The sequence below is a fragment of the Arachis hypogaea genome, chromosome 18 (genome assembly GCF_003086295.3).
Source record: "Arachis hypogaea cultivar Tifrunner chromosome 18, arahy.Tifrunner.gnm2.J5K5, whole genome shotgun sequence".
NCBI classification, from domain to species: domain Eukaryota; kingdom Viridiplantae; phylum Streptophyta; class Magnoliopsida; order Fabales; family Fabaceae; genus Arachis; species Arachis hypogaea.
In genome coordinates this window covers 3,707,271-3,727,522 of record NC_092053.1, presented here as the reverse complement: position 1 = coordinate 3,727,522, position 20,252 = coordinate 3,707,271, and the positions used below count along the sequence as shown (strand labels likewise).

General features: G+C 31.7%; 3 protein-coding genes across 6 annotated transcripts; 2 read left to right on the top strand and 1 right to left on the bottom strand.

Moving 5' to 3' along the window:
• The first annotated feature begins 46 nt into the window (after nucleotides 1-46).
• On the top strand, nucleotides 47-1,890 carry LOC112769429 (uncharacterized). Its single transcript, XM_029294852.2, has 7 exons — nucleotides 47-246; nucleotides 368-503; nucleotides 595-755; nucleotides 860-974; nucleotides 1,050-1,241; nucleotides 1,329-1,469; nucleotides 1,555-1,890. Exons 1-7 carry the CDS (start codon nucleotides 47-49, stop codon nucleotides 1,720-1,722), a joined length of 1,113 nt encoding a protein of 370 aa, XP_029150685.2. The 3' UTR covers nucleotides 1,723-1,890.
• Nucleotides 1,891-2,464: 574 nt separating this feature from the next.
• Nucleotides 2,465-7,239, bottom strand: LOC112769028 (uncharacterized). 4 transcript variants are annotated; one of them, XM_025813421.2, is made up of 6 exons: nucleotides 6,924-7,239; nucleotides 4,131-4,324; nucleotides 3,740-3,815; nucleotides 3,185-3,654; nucleotides 2,990-3,053; nucleotides 2,465-2,887 (listed from the first exon to the last, which is right to left on the bottom strand). In XM_025813421.2, exons 2-6 carry the CDS (start codon nucleotides 4,163-4,165, stop codon nucleotides 2,618-2,620), a joined length of 915 nt encoding a protein of 304 aa, XP_025669206.1. In that variant the 5' UTR covers nucleotides 4,166-4,324; nucleotides 6,924-7,239; the 3' UTR covers nucleotides 2,465-2,617. The 4 variants fall into 4 exon arrangements, with proteins under 4 accessions (XP_025669206.1, XP_025669207.1, XP_072081858.1 ...); XM_025813422.2 differs by having other exon boundaries at nucleotides 6,939-7,239; XM_072225757.1 differs by having other exon boundaries at nucleotides 3,185-3,309; nucleotides 6,939-7,239.
• Nucleotides 7,240-10,203: 2,964 nt separating this feature from the next.
• LOC112769428 (putative F-box protein At3g25460) lies at nucleotides 10,204-11,340 on the top strand. The gene has a single exon (XM_025813949.1). It carries the CDS (start codon nucleotides 10,204-10,206, stop codon nucleotides 11,338-11,340), a length of 1,137 nt encoding a protein of 378 aa, XP_025669734.1.
• The last annotated feature ends 8,912 nt before the right edge of the window (nucleotides 11,341-20,252 follow it).

The following is a 20,252-nucleotide window of genomic DNA, read 5'->3' as shown; positions in this document are numbered from 1 at the left end:
GGTGTTCTTATTGATGCATTCTGCCTGTGTTTTTAGGGGACATAAGATGAAGTGTACTCTATTTGGCACCTTTGTTGATGAAGTGGTTACATTCTTGCATAGGCCAGATTGTGAGCCATTAGTTATGGTTGCCCAGCTTTTTAAACCATATGTATATTTGAATGATGTTAACATCCAAAGTAGCTTTGACCCTTCTCGAGTATATTGTAATGCTGACTTCCCTGCTGTTATTAGTTTCAAGAAGAGGTATGCAAAAAATGAAAAAAAGGGAAGGTCAATTCCTTTAGTTTTTTCTCCATATATGCATAATTTTTTTTAACAATAAAAACTGTGCTGTGTTATGTTCAATATTTTTTGTGTTATGTAGTTTACTTGAGCAAGGTGATCTAGCTTCTCAGAGAATCAATCTTATCGAGAGTCATGGCCAACCTTCCGTCTCTGATGAAATATCTCGAGGAACAATTCCAATCAAGTCAATGGAAGAAGTTCTCAACTTGGACCATGTGAGCTTTTTGGTTGAGTGTTTGGGTTTAAACATTCCTTTATTTTATGTTCTGTTGATGGAAAGACGTTATGTTTTTTTTAAATGGTTAGGAGACATCATGTTGGGTTGTTGGTACCATAGTTTCTGTCGATGTGGGTTTGAAGGATTGGTTCTACGTATCGTGCAACACATGTCCCAGAAAAGTGCAGCCAAATAAGGACCGCTATTGGTGTGATCATTGTAGAAAGGTTGGGTTTAATGGTGCTCTGAGGTAATTAGATGACAATAAGGATGTATTCATGTGCATTTATTTAGCATGTGTCACGATACAAGTTGGTCTTCCTAATTGCCATTACAATTGTGTTGTGTTTATAGATATCGTCTTGCTGTCATCCTTACTGATGGTACCGGTTGTATTAAGGTGACCTTATGGAATTCAGAAGCCAAGACTATTGTTGGCAAATCAGCCAGTGAAATACGTGATCCGACTGTAAGTCTTTGTGATTAATAATATTTTCAATTATCGGCAAGACCTGTTTCTAAGTTGTTAATTGCCAAAACATAGGATACATACCCGGGAAGTTCGTATCCGAAAGCTTTCGATGCGATTGTTGAAAGGAAGTATTTGTTTAAATTGTCTGTGACGTATCGGAATATCAGGTCGGTTGACCAGCCTTACAATGTAGTTAAGATAAGTGATGATGAGTCGCTGATAGGCCTTTATTCGACGGAATCTTCGACTTCCGTTAATATTGGGGTATGCTGGCATCCGGTTTAACATGTTTTGTTCGTTAATAGACTACCTACTTTTGTTGCTTACAAGTAGTGTGTTTTGGTGGTTTAGGCAAGGGTTCACAGTTTTACAACCAGTTTGGGTGGTGGTTCTCATGAAGGGGATCAAAGTTTTAGTGCCACTTTGGATGGTTCTTGCCAATTGGAAACTGAATCAGAAGCAAATGCGTTGGGTTTTATATCTGCATTGAAGGTTAGAAGGCAATTAAAGATAATCCAAAAAGTTAATTTATATTATGTTATGTTTTAGAAGGCCTTACATTTTTTTGTGCACGCAGGACTCCCCAACTGAAAGCAAATGTGAAAGCGTCCATGCCAGTCCCGTTAAGTCGGTGGTCGGTGAGGTTGTTGACAATGCTATCACGGTAGGGATATGTACTCCAGATGGTCAAGGTTCCAGCAACAAGACATTTAAAAGAAACACTGGAAAGAGGAAGCTAGAGTAATCTTAGTTTGAGTTGTTTTGCATAAGGGTGAATTGAGGAATTAATGTTGTAAAACTAATGTTAAATATGTTATATTACATGTTGTTGCTTTAGTAGTGTAATGTCAAGTACATGGGAATTAAGTTCAAGGTGTTGTAAGTTCTAATTAGTTAGGGGTTGAATGATGAAGGTAGGTGTAAGTGGGTGCAAGGTGCATGTATGTATATTTAGCTATATATATATATAAAAGATTAGTATGAAATTTGGTTGCTGCTCATTTTAGTAGTTCATTTGTTCGAAAATTCATTAGTCAATATATATATATATATGGTTATATGAGAAAATAAAGTCAGAAATTTCAACAAGCTTTTTCATCATCTAAATTGTTCGCTGATGTTGAAATACCTTTAAAGAACAGTGTAGCAAGTGTATACAACTTGAAGTATTAGTACAATGGTTGTTTCTCTTGCTACAAAGTATTCAGACAAGAAAATTACTAATTTAAAATGAAGAATGAAGTGCAGAGGCAAAGAAAACCTAATACAATATCTCATTCAATATCCATCCTGTGGCTTTCATCACAACAGGTTAATATATATATATATATATATATATATATATATATATATATATATATATATATATATATATATATATATATATATATATATATATGTTGGGCAATGTTTAAGAAGTTGTTTCTCTTGCTACAAAGTATTCAGACAAGACAATTACTAATTTAAAATGAAGATTGAACTGCAGAGGCAAGGAAAACCTAATACAATATCTCATTCAATATCTCATTCATCATATTAGATGATGTTTTACATCAGTTGATAACTCTAGCTCAAAAGATACATCATATATCAGGATTCAGCTCATAAAAATGTATCTTCTCACAAGACTTGCGGATGTTCTACTCTCTCGGATACCTTCGAATGTCTACCATCATTCGCAAATTACGTTTGCAGACTATCCTAAAGGCTAGAAGATCTTTTGGTTTCAGCACATGTGCCTTGCAAAAATCCTGCCATCCGAGTCCAAACCTGATATCAAAAGGATTAGTAGGATTTTGATGGCCTTGGAACAGAAAAGTAGACCCCTGTGGCGAAGGGGGACTTATTATTGTCCAAATGGCAGCATCTCCGAATGTTTTCAATATTTCTGCGAAGTCAACTGGCACATACTGTGGGCGTCATTCCAAAACAAAATTATTAATATAATTGCTAACAGGTTAAATTAATTGAACCATACAACATAGACTCATAGTAGTGTTGTGTTATTTTACCAGTCTGCTGGCTCCAATGTCACTTGGCTGGAGTTCTTTGGAGTAAGTGTGAAAAATTATGTCTCTAACATAGATCAACAAATTTGAACACATTGTAATTGTCAGATAATTGATTTCTATGATTATGTTTGTTGAAAGGAATGAAATGGGATGACAAAAGTCACAAAATCAACTATGGAGTAAGAGTCATCTTACCTCATGTGATTGTCGATTTCGACAGGATCAGCCGTGTTAGGGCCTACTACTTCTTCAACATCTGTTGACTGAGGTGAATCACCGCTACTTGAGGTCACTTGAGGTTGTTCATCCTTTTGTACGTACTTTAGATTCAAATTCAGTTCAATTTCATCAAGTTTGTCAGAGGTTAGTTGGTCTCTCACATAGAAATTTGGATTTTGGGTCAAAGCTAACTCAAAGTTCATCTTATCCCACAGGGAAAGATAAAAGAGACCAAAGCCTACATACCAAAGCTTAACTGTTACATCTCTTTCTGCTTGATAAAAGGCTCTAATTGTCTCAAATGTGTCTTCTTCTATAACTCTATTCATATGATTACCGACTAACTGAATCTTCAAGCAGTTGTCACAGTGATCAATTGCAAAACATGTATTACCAAATTCTTTTCCATATCTTGCTAAAAAGTGTTTGGGAAAATGTCTTTTGCCCTAACATCATATGAACATATTTCAGTCGCCGTGGAAATTGAAATTTAATTCTATGTAACTTAAAATTACAACAAAATCAGTTTACCTTTACTTTGACAAGACGAAACTTGATAAGTCTATCATCATCTGAAGGCCAACTATTCATTGTTGCCATAAATCTTCTGTGTTAACGAAAGGGTAAACAATGTTAGATTGTACTATTTTCATTTAGTAAGTAACCTTTTTCACAAAAACTGATTGCATTTTCAGGAACATTCACCCATTCAGTTTTGAAGCGACTACTGTTCGTGGTAAGGGTTACGTCTTTTTTAATTTATACCCATAGATAGATATTCAAAAATAATAAAAAATTTCTCACACAAGTACCCACTTTGAAGTATAAAGCTCTGATTTTTAAGGAAGACACATGCATGTGTCTCATAGTATGCAATGAAAAATATAGAGTCATGAAAGTATGGTGGTTGAAGTTTTTTTACCTGTTAATGTCACTCCTGGAAGCAGAAATAGCCATGCCTACGCTTTGTTTTCTCTTCTGGTACCGGTCTTTTGAGGGTTAACAAGTTGAGAGTTGGTAGGGTTTAGGGTTTCCGAAATGAAGCAAGGAACCAAGTGATGCTTCTATGGCAGCGAGTGGAGTACCGGGTTCACCGTTCACATGGTGTAACATAATCTGCAAAGGATGTAGTTTAGAAGTTTTATTTCCGTTTCCTTCTGGACGAAGTTTTGGGGCCTCGGCTGATAGGCACAACCACGGATTAGACCTGGCACTAAACTCGCTAAATAGGCCTTTGCTTTGCTTAAAACAACATAAAAGTTGAGTTTGGAAATGAGGAAAAAATATGGTTTCGAGGGCGGGGCCTGTTAGGCCATGACTAAAACGAAAGTACTCTCTTTATTTATGTTTATTAAAATGATTTGCTTTAACAATAGAGAATTTATTTTGCAAAAATTGATCTCCCATACATGCCTAATATTAGTAATAAATATTCCTTTAAATCTCTCAGAAGATAAACTAAAATTAGTAATAATTCACTAATCAAGTTCCATTACTACTCATGTCAAATTAAACATTAAGAAAAATAAAATTCATCCAACATTAAACAAAAACATCAATTAAGTATTTAGTACGCTCCTCTCAACCATTTTTCAGTCATCAACTAAAAAATTCAAACAATTAAACAACTTCATAAAATGAAAACTTGAACACAAAATATACTATCAAGTTATTTTTCATGTTTTTTTTTTTCCGATAAGTTCAACTCATCAAAGCCAAAAGACCATGAGCAAGATCAGTTTGACAATGTACATCCCCAAAGATAAACTGATACAGAAAAATAACATAAACTAAAATAACCAACAAAATACTGTTACATCGGACATCTAAACAAACTATCCATACAACAAATAGTCACCTGCCATGACATTAAGACCCTAACTACAAACAATCACAGAGTTGAAGTCTCTAAATTATCTAATCACTACTCACCCACCTCTTACTAGCAAACTTTGTGTCCATTTTCATTATACATTCAAAAGCAAAAAAAGGATTGTGTTTCTTATGTCCCGCTTTTATTTTTTTTTTATCTATCCATCAATATACATATGATTTTGATGTGGTTATTTTTATCCATTTATAATTAATATGTCATTCTATTTTTGTTTTCATTTAAACTTATTATTTTTTTCTTCCCAATTACAAGTTATGGGTTATATAATATTTTTGCTGAATTTAATTTTAACCCAAAAAAAATCATTCAATGTATATTATTACTAAATTACTATTTTTGGAAAAAAAAAATAATAAGTACATGGACTAAAATAGTAATTAAATATTTTTATCTTTTCTTTTAATGAGAATATTTATTTAAATACTTAATTTAAATGATATTTAAAACATGCATCAAATCTGTCATTAGTTAAGAAAATGAGAAAACCAAATTTTTTGTTATGTTAAATTCTTTGGTGACAGTGATAAGCACGTTTCCTTTATCTGGTCATCGGGTCAGTCTAGCCAAAAAATAATTCAACCCGCCTGAAAACCCACTCATGAACCCGCCCCACCCATACTCTCCTATGTAAGCACTCATGTTTTATGGGTTTTTCTTATTGTTGTTGGTCTATGAGTTTCACAACATGTAAAATAATATAAAATAGTGAAAATCTTGAAAACCTAATAGTAGTCAACAACAATTATATCTGCGGAATGATTGAGCAATTCATTAGCTAATTTAGAACTGATCCAAAACCAATCCAAATGCAATCAAACTATTTCAGCAACTTATAACCAATTCAACATTTCAATTGTACCAAGAAGCCAAAGCTGAATGAAGAAGAATGAAATAGCTTGAAGAACAAAGACCAACAAAGGAATCTTAGAAGAGAACAGAACGAAAAAATCTGAATATACCTCTTTATTATTAGTGTAAGAAAAAAAGATCCATACAAAATCAATGATCTAAATCTCTCTCTTTACCTGATTAGTCATAGCTATTTATACATGTACTTCAAAATTATTATGCAGATCGATAACCAAGTTGAGAACACTAATCTTAACAAACCAAACTTAAAAGTAGAATAGCAAAACAGTCTTCCTTGCTAACACATTGACACGTGTACTCCCCATTTATACATTGCTAACACATTGCTACCAAATAAAGCTTAATAACCAATCTCATTAGAAGCTATTTACACATGTACTTCAAAATTATTATGCAGATGAATAACCAAGTTGAGAACACTAATCTTAACAAACCAATCTCAGTCTTCTTGGCTTTTTATTTTTTTATCTTTGCTATCTTTATTTGTACCTTCAACAAATTCATCCAGTGCCATACTTATGCCTAATCAGTTCAGCAACCAGTCAACATTTTATGATTTAAAACTTACAATTAATCAACAACAAAATATAAAGAAAAAAGCATAATCACAGTGCAGCTAAGCAATCAGAATCAAACCATAAATATCTCATAATTACGAAAATTTCAGCAGTCCATCAGAATGCAATGAGGCATGCACCATATCATCATCAACATTTTAGAATCAGGAAATCAGCTACTGGAATCACCAATCCAAAATTAGAATAAATCAGCATCAACATCTGAAGGCAGGATTAATAAATTGAACAATTGAATTTAAAACTCATCAACAGAAAGAATTCAAATAAAGAATCAAGAAATTAATATCTGAACAATCAGAATCATAAAAAAGACACCACATGCAGATTGAGAATAAAGTTCAAATTTTAGAAGAGTCGAGTCCGAGAGAGTTACTCTGAGACTTTAGACCTGAGGGTTTAACATTTGAAAACTTTGGCCATCGTGATAAACTGCAACTGCGAAACACCACACGCAGAACAGAAGCAACGACGGTGAGATACGGTGTGAATTGGACAACCAGAAACGATGCCGGCGAGGAAGGGAGTAGCAGACACGCGACGGGGGTCAGAAGCAGAAACGACGCAAAAGATGAAGGTAGAACCCGCGACGACACACGACGAGGATTGGAGACACGGCGACGACGACCCACGGCGAGGAGCAGAAAATCATTAACGACGACCCAAGGCGAGGAGCAGCGAGGCAGCGACAGAGTCAAAGAGGGCGACAGATAGACAAGGAAGAGAAGGGCTCGGTGATCACAACTATGTGGGGCTGTGTGGCCTGCGGTGGCTATGGGGTGGGTGGCTGTGGGTGGCTACGTTTCTTTTTGAAAGTCTCTGCATTTTCAGAGAGTAGAGGCTAAGAGGGGTGGGAGTGGGTTGCGGGTTTTGGGTTGTCATTTGTTTTATTTTATTTTTTTTGTATTTTTTTTCCTAACCTATAAAACCGGGCTCTTATGAGGGGGGGGGGTATTCGAACCGTAATCCTTTAATAAACCCCCCGGATCAGGAGATTCACCGGTTAATTTCCGGTTCAACATATTTTCTGTTCAGTTTTTTATCAGCCAGCCGATCCAGCTCGGGTTCGAAAACTATCTTATAATGGGGAGTGACTCTTTTAACAATTTGAGAATCAACCATAGTTAGTAAAGTAACCTGTTGATTAATGCTCTGATGGAAGCCATCATTTCACATTTCATATTTTAAATGAGGCTCATTTGTTAACACAGATACTTTATGCACACCAAGTACAGTTTATAGGTATCTATTGTTTTACTACTTAGAGTTAATAATACCCCAAAAGAAAAAGTAAATGTCATTGTCAACCATTAATGTTTGCTTTAAAAGAAAACATGTAGTCATGTAGATTGTATGGCTTCTAAATAGCAAAGTCACAGAGTTGGTATTGTCTTAGTGATTGATGTGGTTCCATCCATTCTATTAATTGCACCAACTTCTTAATAACACCATAGATTTATAACAGATGACATAAATCCTAATTTAAAAACCTATTGAATAATGTTGGATTAACTTTTGTTTTTGATCGCATACCCTAAACATAGCCACTTTAAGAATTTGATAGAATTATCGTCATTTTTTATAAATATTAGTTATTTGAAAATAGTAATATAATCACATCATATGCAAGTTATGAAAAATAATTAGAAGTTTTAATTATACTCCTATTTTTTAAATATATAATTGATTGAGATTATATAATATTTAGTGATTAATATTTGAGTAAATTATGTTATACAATATATTTTTTTTATCTTAGTTATCAGTTATCAGAGCTATTTTAAATATTATTTATATCAATATCAACAGTTATTTTTTAAAAAAATTCTCTAATTATATATTGGACATAATTAAATAAATAACAAAGATAAGATTAAATAAATTTGTTGAATTGATACATTTTTCGTCTTTCAATAATAGTTAAAAGTTTCAAAAATAGTCATCAAGGTTTATTTTGTTTCAATTTTGTCTTAGGATAAGTTTTTCCTTTGAATTAAATGTACTCTTCCTGAATAATTTTTTACACAATTTTACAATTCTTTATTTATAGTTTTGTTCTCCTATACTATATAAATTATTGGGCATAACACAGCTGTGAAGAATAATAATAATAATAATAATAATAATAATAATAATAATAATAATAATAATAATAATATTTTTGACAGAAATTAAATAAGTTAATGATTTTTATAAACATGGTGTTCAAATGCTTACCAAAGGGACATTTGATCGAAATCAAAATAATAATATAATCACATCATATGCAAGTTATGAAAAATTATTAAATATTTTAATTATACTCCTATTTTTTAAATATATTATTGGTTGAGATTATATAATACTTTAATGATTAATATTTGAGTAAATTATCTTTTATACAATTTTATTGTCAACGATATATTTGATTCAAATTTAAAAACTTTAAGGATAAAGGTGAAACAAACTAAAACTTAGAGTATTCCTAAAATTTTAAACGAATTTCAGAGAAAAAAAAATATACTTTATCCAAATTTGTAATTATCATCTACTTACAATTCTAAAGCCTTTTGGAAGAATTTTGTCAAAAAAATTTTGAAAATACAATTTTATCGTTAACAATTAATATGGTAATTTGAGTCTTGCTCCTTAAAAGCTCGACTTTATTTATCCATCCCAACTCTTTCACTATTTAGTATTTTACAAGGTCATTTTGCAAAGATTAAATAAATTTGTAGAATAAATACATTTTTTGTCTTTCAATAATAGTTAAAAGTTTTAAAAATAGTCATCGAAGGTTTATTTTGTTTTAATTTTGTCTCAGGATAAGTTTTCACTTTCAATTAAATGTACTCTTTGTGAGTAATTTTTTACATAATTTTACAATTCTTTATTTATAGTTTTGTTCTCCTATAATATATAGATTGTTGGACATAACACAGCTTTGAATAATAATAATAATAATAATGACAGGAATGAGGATAATGATTTTCATAAACGTGGTGTTCAAGTGTTTACCAAAGAGACATTTTATCGAAATAAAATTAATAGTATAGTCACATCATTTGCAAGTTATGAACAATGTGTAAAAATTTTAATTATACTCCTATTTTTTAAATATATAATTGGTTTAAATTATATAGTAATTTAATGATTAATATTTTAGTAAATTATCTTTTATACAATTTTCCTATCAACGATATATTTGATTCAAATTTAAAAATTTTTTGGATAAAGGTGAAACAAAGTAAAATTTAGAATATTTCTTGAATTTTAAACAAATTTCAGAGGCAAAAAATATACTTTACCCAAATTTGTAATTATCATCTACTTACATTTCTAAAGCCTTTTGGTAGAATTACGTAAAAAAATCTCTAAAATACGATTTTATCGTTAATAATTAATATAGTAATTTAAATCTTGCTCCTTAAAAGCTCAGCTTTATTTATCCATCCCAACTCTTTCACTATTTAGTATCTTACAAGGTCATTTTGCACTTAATGTTAGCTAAACCATGCAAGACCTAAAACTTGTGAAATTTATTGCATCTGAAGAAGGTAGTTGTGCTTTCAAAGACATATTAACATTCTATAAATGGACTTCAACAAGCATTGGTCACCACAACATATTGTTTGGAGTTTGTCAAGTACTCTATTTTACACTTTGTAATCCTAAGTATGAGTGATATACCTCCAACAGAAGTTGAGGTTCCACAACTCCCTGATGAGATTATAAGTGAGATCCTCTATTTATGTGACGCTCAAACCATTGTCAGTTTCAGTGCTACTTGCCGTTATTGGAGGCAAAGGGTAACTTCATTTGAATTTCTCAGTCAAATCTCAAGGATATGGAAAAGGCGTGGCTGCTCACTATTCATTCACTTTGGGTTTGCATCTCCTGTGATCACCTCGGTGGATTGGATAATGAAGATTGATGCCGTTACCGGGGAAACCGGCTACCTCAACTTGCCTTTTCTTTTAACCCAACACGGTTGGTTTCAGCTCATTGGAGTCGAGATGGGAATCTTCTGTATCCGTTACTCCTCCCTTGGAAGGAGAAGCCACTTGGTGATTTGGAATCCAGTTTTTCAAATCCCTCGGGTACTAGATGATCCTTTGCAAGGTGGTTATTGTGAGGGTGCTTTCACTTATGCCTTTGCTCACTTTCCTAACAGTGTTCATTATGCAATTTTGCATGTATTTAAAGATGAACCCGAAAGCACTGCTTACACTTTAACTATGTATACAAGTTTCACTAGGAATTGGCATGTTAGAATTGCATGTCCTTCGTATGTGCAACGGTTGGATCATTCATATGTTGCAGCCAGTGGTGTTGTGTATTGGCTTGCTGACCGTGAAGACAATGATCAACCATACATTGTATCTTTTTCATTGATGACATTGACTTTTGGCCAAATTTACGTCCCTCCTCAAGCTACGTCTCATTGTGGTTGCCTTTTGGTTAGAGATGGATGTCTATGTTTGGCATCAAATAATCACACAATCTATTCATACAACTCAGTTATATGGCAAGTAAGTGACACCCATGGAGGTGTTAACTGGTCACAACTATTTACATATAATGGAATAGGTACTTTGTACGTGCCAGCTGTCATGGTTGATCATGATGTTATCCAAGTTATGGAGAGGCACCTACAACTGGTTGGGGCTCAAGTCATTGCGTACTCTCAGTTTTTTATGGTTCGATATAACCCCATTGAAGGCACAAGAAAGAGGCTTCATCGGGTTTTTTATGATAATTATGTTAAGATTAAATCTATCCATGCATATGAAGAAACTTTATTTCCTGTGTGATGGATTACCTAGAAAGTTGTAATAGCCATGCGTTGCTCCAAACTATGCTTCCTAGGACTTAGGGTTTAAAGCTTTAAGGGTTGTGTGCTATTTAGAGTTGGTTTTAGTGGAAAACTATGTCTTTGCTTATTGTGGTTTGTTTAGTGTGTATGAGTGTTACCACCAATGTCATATATTGGTTCGACTTGCATTGTACAACGAACACCATGCATGGCATTGTTGGTTCGTTTGTAGTATTTATCCTTTATTTTTAAGTTCATCTGCCTTATTTGTGTTGTAAGGGTTTGTATTTGAGTTGGTGCAAAGTATTTTATTTATTATGCTGTGTTTTTATGATTATATACTTCGATGGGTTTGAAAAGAAAATGTTCGATTTCTTTCTCTTAGAAAGACACAACACATAGTGAAAGTTTGCCAAATAGTTTCCAATTGTATACCGTATTTGATGAGCAAGTTATATTAAAAATATCAAATCTTAAAGGGCAGCTTTGAATGACTCAAGAGAGTTTGATTATGTTATGAAACAACTTTGGATAAATGAAAAAAAAAATATTAGTCACACCAAACATAGCATTCAAAATCAATCTTAATGAAGTTGTTTGGAATAAAAAAAAGTAAAAAATAATATTGTTTACATAAAATTGTCCTAACATTTACTATCATAATCAAAGAGTTCTTCGAAGAAAGGAAATAAACGATTTTATCATACACACACACAATCCTAATAATATTAAAAAATGTTTGACAAAACTAAAATAATATTGCTATGCATGCACCCCTAGCATTATCACAAACAGGATAATACTTTGCATGTTAAAGCACCGTGTTGTTAGTGTATTACCAAAAGTTATTACATTTAATGTTGGTTTATGTCCATCCTACTTGATTGCTAATGAACTATGCTAAATGGGTGTTGACTTTCTCAAGATATTAGAGGCTAGGTGTAATTATTACTTAAGTATCTACTTTTACTTATATGTATATTTATTAGTTTGCCTCTTTTTACACTGCACTCACTAATTATTATCAAGTGGTTCAAAATAAAAAATTAAATGAAGATGGGACATGAAATATTGCTTCAGGTCATTTCTAAATCTTTTCTTACTTATTGTGGAGTAGTTCAAGACAAAGAATTAAATGGAGATAGATATGAAAGATTTCCTCCTGTCATTTCAATCTTTCTTACATTGCCTTTAGTATACTTAAAACTTAATAGATGTTAGCTTAATATCAAAATAAGAAGTAGAATTTTTGTAAGATATGATACCATTATTTATAATCTAGATTTATTAAATTTTTTAAATATTATTTACTATTTTTGTAGGAATTATTAAGTCATTCAGGAATATAATATATAATTATATATACTATAAAAAAATTTTAAATTCTTCATTATGCACTATGCAGCGACAAATTCATTATCATATCATCTAAAATTCTCTTAAGTATATAGTCAATGGTAATGATTATTATAACAAAATGAATTAATAGAGATAAATTAAAATATATCAAAAAAAATTGCTAAAATTGCAGCTAATTATTTTTTGCAATTAAGTATTATAAAAAAATAATTCTTAAATTGTCTAATCGGTGAAGATGGTTGTTTATATCATCATTTATTTTTTTAAGTTATAAAAGTTAGCTTCTTTATTTGCTTTTTGCCACCTTCACTATTTAACTTGAAGTTTGCATCATCTACTGTTTCATTTTACATCTATCACATATTTGTCAGGTTGCCAATTTGAATGAAGGCTAATGCTACATTTAAGAGAACTATCTAAAAGTAGTGAAAGATAAAACAATAAAGCATGCAACTATGTATTAAAAAAAATATTTTCAAACCTTAACAATACACATCAACTAGCATAGATAAAGGTGCCCATATATGATGGAGCTAAGAAGAATTAATTCCTCAACTTAAAGAAACTAAACTAACATTTGGTTCCGGATCAAAAAAATAAGACGACAAGTAGAATGGCATCTTCTAAACTTTTGTATGATTTATCAATAAGTTCCAATAAAGAGAACAAGTTAAACATAATGGCAAGGTTAGAAATGGGATAGTATAAAATATCCTTTAGGCCCCATGTGATTTATTCCTAGCCAAAATTTATGTAATAGTTATGTGCAAACCGGTTATATGCCAAATACTAAAGCCCTGGTTGCATGCTTCATTACATAAGTCATGTCACTTCTTTGAACAATTTGATTGTTATTGTCCGAACAAAAAAAGAAAAATGTTTCTTGATTTAGCTTCCATGTTTTGTAATAAATAGGCACTACCACCACACTACCCTTATGCACAACTTTTTCATCTCCACTAAAAACCTTAACCTGCTCATCTGTTCAACTAAAGGGAAGCATGAGTGACATAGCTCCCACAAAAGCCTACCCTTTAACTCTTCCTGAAGAATTAATCTTTGACATTTTTCTCAAGAGTGATCCGAAAACATTGGTTGCATGCAGAGCTACAAATCACTACTGGAGGGACAAATTGAATGCGATTCCATTTTTGCAAGAGACACACTCAAAGTGGAAAGCAAGAGGCCAGTTCATCTATCTTCATTTTACTCTTGGACCTTTCAATCAAAGGCCTGATTGGATCATGAAGATGGATGCTACAACAGGGGAAGCCATGCAGCTTGCATTGCCTGTAACAATAAATCCTGGAGGTTGGTTTCGAATAATTGGCACCGCAAACGGCAATGTATGTATGCGTTTCTCCTCTACAGGTAAAGCACCTCAAATATTAATATGGAATCCTGCTGCTAATACATTACGCAGTATACGTGATCCTACTCAACACTTTTGCACTATGTGCACATTCACGTATGCCTTTCTATACTATCCTGGGTCTTCTAAGTATGCAATAGTTCATATATTTAAAAGGAATTTAGGCGATCAGGATTCTTGGCTAACCATGTTTTGTGCTGAAAGCTCCGATTGGCAATATGTTATTCCTTGTCCCAAGTATGTAAAGAACTTAGATCAAAATTGTGTGACCAGTGATGGAGTTGCCTTTTGGTTGAGTTGGTCCATGCATGACTCAACATATCCTTCCTATATTGTTTCATTTTCCATTGCAAACAAGAGTTTTTTTACTATACCAATACCACATCATATAGTGTCACATGATCATCGGCTCTTGATATATCAAGATTCTCTTTGCATGGTTTCCAATAGAGATACTCGTGATGGGTATGAAATAAATATGTTCAGAATTCTTAAAAATGGAATTCACTATGCATGGGAAAAGATTTTCACATTCACTGGCATAGGAAGCCTAGAAAACCCTGTTTTGATTCATGAAGAAGAACTTATTTTGTTAAAGAAAACCCACAGAGAGAGAAATGCACTTATGCGCCGTCCAGAAACATCCCAATTCATGTTTTTAAGATTTGATCCACTAAGTCAACATAAGAAGATACTCAATGCTCCATTCTATCTGGGACATGTACAACTTATATCAACGCACGTTTATTCACAAGGATGCTTTCCAGTGTGATCACTTGTGGTTTTAGGCTAGATGTGTTAGATGGTACAATGTGAAGTGTATTATTAAATGTAGCAACTACTATTTAAAAGACCGTGGCAAGATCTTATTTAACTCACATGTCGCTTATGATGCAAAGACATTAGTGTTTTCCCAGTTTTAATTATTTCCAATGTTATATACTAAGTTTAAGTTCAATGCTATGTAATTTAAGTCTTTTTGTGTGTATTTTAATATTCCAATGAAATTCTATTCCATGAAGTGTAAGTGTGTTGGTTGCCATTAAGAGTAGTAAAGCTAAAGAGTAGTCTATAAAAATTAAGAGCTACTATTATATGTATTCCGACTATTATGCTAGCATGAACAAAGTATATAATGACTTAAATTATTCACTTATTAAAATGGAGGTACTAAAAAAATAGAAAAAGTGTATTATAAAGTCAAAATTGTGTGATGGTGAAAACTATTCTATTCAAAATAATGGGTTGTTGCCCCAGAGCTTTTATAAAATCTTTCGGAACAAATTATATAGAATATAATTAGAATTCATTTGGTCAAAACTTTATACACTATATGAAGTATATTGTGTTTAAGTCTTAAACTCATCCGTTTTGACTTCTTTTTTTTTAGCAAATTTGTTGATTAATGGACTATTTATCTTTTCTTCAAGTTGATTAAAAAAATGAGCTCTCTTACTATTTTTCTTCAATTTCGTTGGACTAATGCAGTTACTAAAATAGTCCTTTATAAATTAATTGCTTCAATAAAACTCATCATCATAATCATTATAATAATTAGTTTATTTATTTAATGGTATTTTATGTCTCATTGGTTTTATTTTATTTTTTACACAAAATATTATAATATTATTTAACTATTGCTGTCATTTTATTAGTGTAAACTAATGGAACATTTTTATAATTTACAACTTTTAAAGTTTTAAACTTCCAAACTAGGTTGTAAATAATTTTATTATATTTTTTCATATAATTTTAAAAATTTTAATAGTGCTTTTATATTTAATTAATTTGGTACTATTTTACGCTGTGTTAGTTTTTGAGTTAAATTTAAAAAAAAAATATTCACAATACAATAAGAATTGTAATTTTTAGTATTTATCGTTCTAACTAAAAAAATTTAGTTCTTATTGAATAATTGAATATTTTAAACCATGCAGTATTCGAAAAGTACGATTTTAAAGCTTTTCAAAAAAAAATTTGTATAAAATTATGCTTTTATTATCATCTTAGTTACAAACTTAAAAGCAGTTATTTATTTAAATTTTATTTTTATATCAATATTTTTTTGTTTTTCTATGTTACAATTTTGGCCCCCCCCCAGAAATATTTTTGAAGTTTTCATAATTGCTAGGGCTGGAATTGAGCCAAGCTGAAATGAGGTTGAACAGACTGAAGCTCGACTCACACAAATTGAGATTGGCTCAAGGCTCAACTCATTAATAATCGAGCCTATCTCTTAAGGTAAAGGTCGACTCACGCAAAGCTTACGACCTGGCCCAGATAAATAGAACATAATCTATACCGTTATATCAATAAATTATAACTTATATATTTTTAAAATATTTAAAAATATCAATTTCATATTGACACCTATGGATCAATTATAAATTTTTTATTTATATTATGCATCAAAATTATATATCAAAATAAATATAAATTGTAGATAATTAAGAATATTAATATATATATGTGTGTGTGTGTGTAATTAAAATTATATATTAATATATGAATATATATATACTATGAAAAGTAGTGTGTGTAATTAAAGTTATATATTAATATATGATTATATATACTATGAAAAGTAGTAGTATAGATTAAAATATTAAAATTATCATTGAAATGTTAAAATTATCACCGTGTGCCATCCATATTCCATATTATTATATAGATAAAGAAATTTTCCAAAAACACTTAATCACCTCTTTGCTAATTAGCTTTTTGTTAGTGGTGAAAGATAAAAAAACTAATAATAATTCTATTATCCCTATGTACATGCTACCATCCCAAGAACCTCTAATGTAGGTAATGATGCAACACCTACAATTTTAGAGATGCTATAGTTGCTTGCGCAGTGCAAAAACTCTAATATCGATGCCATCATGTCAATATACGTAGGATAGCAACTTGGTTGCATGCCCAAGCAATCCTTTCTATTTGCACAAATTTTTTGTATTCTTAGTTATACCCCTCCTTATGTTTCTTAAACCAACATAGAGCAAATATGTGGCCAATCACTATCGAAAATCACAACAAAAAATATACAATCATAACACATTGATAAAATTTAGTTGCTGCCAAGGAGAGCAACCATACACACTCGATCCAAACAAACTTCCTTCTAAGAATACTATTTCCTGTAACTATAACCTCACAAATCAACCTACCTTCAATGTTTTTTTGTTCAACAAGTAGATGAATAATCAAGTTACCACTCCTTGCATCTCACAACCAACGCTTCCAAAAGATCTCATATTGGATATAATTTCCAGGTGTGATCCTGCTACAATTGGTAGATGCAGAATGTTGTCACATGAATGGAAAGAAGAACTCACAGGTGAGGCATTTTTGTGGCGGCAGTACGTAACCTGTTCAACAAGAGAAAAATCAATATTGATACAAATTTTCTTTCCTCATTGGACCGCACAAAACATCAGAATAATTAGGTTAACTCCTACCACAGGTAACATTTTATCCATCCCCTTACTGCCATACCAACCCAACTATGGAAACTTTGATATCATTGGAGAACACAACGGGAGCATATGTGCTAAATATTCAACGTTGGAGCAAAAGGTGGTACTTGTGGTTTGGAACATGCTATCCCGATCAATGAAACAAATTCCACAGCTAAAGCAGTTTACTCATCATATGGCAATCAATGTGTTTGCATTTGCATACCTTCCAACAGTATTCATTATGTCGTTTGTCATGCTTTCAAAAAAAACCTTCCTAACAAGTTCCTTTACTATAGAATATATTCTTCCGCTGAGGCTAAGTGGACATCGACATTCGCATTGGGCGGTGATATTGGAAAGATTGGTCCCAGATATGTTGTCTTACATGGTGATATTTTCTGGATTAATTTCACTACGGATGAATTCCAGGTGCGAAAAACATCCTCATCTTATCCTTAAAAACACAACAATTCCAAATCCTTCCCATCAGAGAAAGGTACAGATCTGATTTCCAATCACTAATGATTTTTGACAATCATGTTTGTTTTGCTTCCCACCCGCGACAAGAGGATAACTATACTATAAGTTTGTGGGCTATTAACAAGACTAAAGAAAACTCCTACACGTGGTCGTCTTTGTTCAAGCTCGGTGGCTTGAGAGTATATGATAATCCCTTATTATTTGTGAGCAAAGATCTGATAACGTTAGCGGACGATAGCATCCGCACAGGAAGACCTATAAATGAGCTAATTATGTCAAGCTTTAGAGAAGAGGTTCAGTATGAAAGGAGAATTTTGAAATACAAAATTTGGGGCCAGGAAGTTGAGCTGAAATTCATCACAGAATATTGCTATGGGTTGTTCCCTGTTTAATGCACTAAAAAATAAAATATTTTGATTATTCGTGTCATCTGTGTTGTTAAATTCTTGCTATTTGTATATTGTGATACCACTGGGTATGTAAGTATGTAACATACAATGAGATGTACTAGGTGCTTAATATATAAGCATATTAAACCAATAATGAGCTCATGTTAAAGAAGTCTAAATTAAATGACAAAGTTTTACCAATATTTAAAAATCGAACCGATCATCAAACCGATTTCATTATTGATTCATTTGTTTAGCGGTTCAACCACTCCAACCGTGGTTCAATCAATATTAATATTTTTTAATCAAATAATATATAAATTATAAATGAATATAGAAAATTTAATTAAATCTAATACATATTTTAAAAAATATGCAAATTAAAGGTACAAGTAACTTATAATAAAAATTTAATCTGGATATTTAGTAAAGTAATTATAATAGTTTGACAATCAACGCTTAAAATTCAATTAATTCAAAGAAAATAAAAAAATTATTTTGAATGTTTTGAAACTTAATTGAAACCTAATTGAATATTAAACAATAAACTACTCATTCAGATGTTGAGAGATTGAATTTATTTAACTAGACTTCAATTAAATTATATTGAAATAAATTTAATATTTTAATGTTATAAATATTGTGGAATAATATAACCAAAAAATAAGTATAATCACCATTTATCGGTAGATTTAATATTATTACAAGAAATAATAATAAATAATAATAATAATAATAATATAAATAATAATAATAATAGATTTTTGAAAAACACAAAATAGTTATTGATTATATGATATTAATAATAATAAAATAAGAAACACTACCACCAAGTTTACTAAATGTCACGTGATATGTAGTGAGGAGTCCATGTGTGGTTATATAGTTATCTATGAATCCCATTATGTACACTTAGTTCTTCTAGATAGGACAAGTCACATCAAATAGTCATAAGACAATTTTCTACCTCCAAAAGTGGAGGGATCTATCCAAGAAGATACCTTCACACCTTGGCTCAGGTTGGACTCAAAACTCTTAAAAAAATTCGACAAAGTTGATTATGAATTTTTTTTTCCCACTACATTGTAAGTTCACATATTTTGAACTTGCAGATTCTCTAAGGACTAACACAACTATTGTGCTATTGTTGGATATATGGTTATAATGAAAGGAAGCGGAACCAGGATCTTATCCTGGCGAAAAGAGGAGGAGATAAGCGAAGACGGGCAAAAAGTATTAAATTTAATCTGAACTTTTTATTCAGGTATATCATCTATTAAACATGTCGACTAATATTGAATTATTGCGAAATTTTGCCTCAGAACGGCCAAATACTCTGAAGGGTTACTTCAACGCTTCGGAAAGTTGACATCCTAAAAGGAAGCCACTCCACCAAACTTCACAGGCATGTTTTAATTGTTGTGCTCCAGCTATGTACATTCAACTAGAAGCCTTTTCATGTACTCAAAAAATGTGGTTTATATTTTAGTTTGTAGTACTAAGGCAAGGAGGTCAAATCCATAGAAATATACATGAGTTGCTATATTTTTTTATGAGTTTCAGAGTAGATGTATATGTGAAATAGGAAATATATCAGCATATACAATAATCAGGACAAAAGTGATCATAAAGCACACACATCACTTGGCAGACATCAGTTCAAACGAGCAAAGAGCAACATACTATTGTGTGTTCACAGGCAAATAATGCACCAGGTGATTCTTATTACTTATTGACAAATGAAACTAAATACATAATTCAGTCATTCACACTTTTCATATTTGAACAACGTTCTTGCATGCTTAGTTTCCGCAACTCGATGCTCGCGGAACAATCCGAACATCTGTCGGAT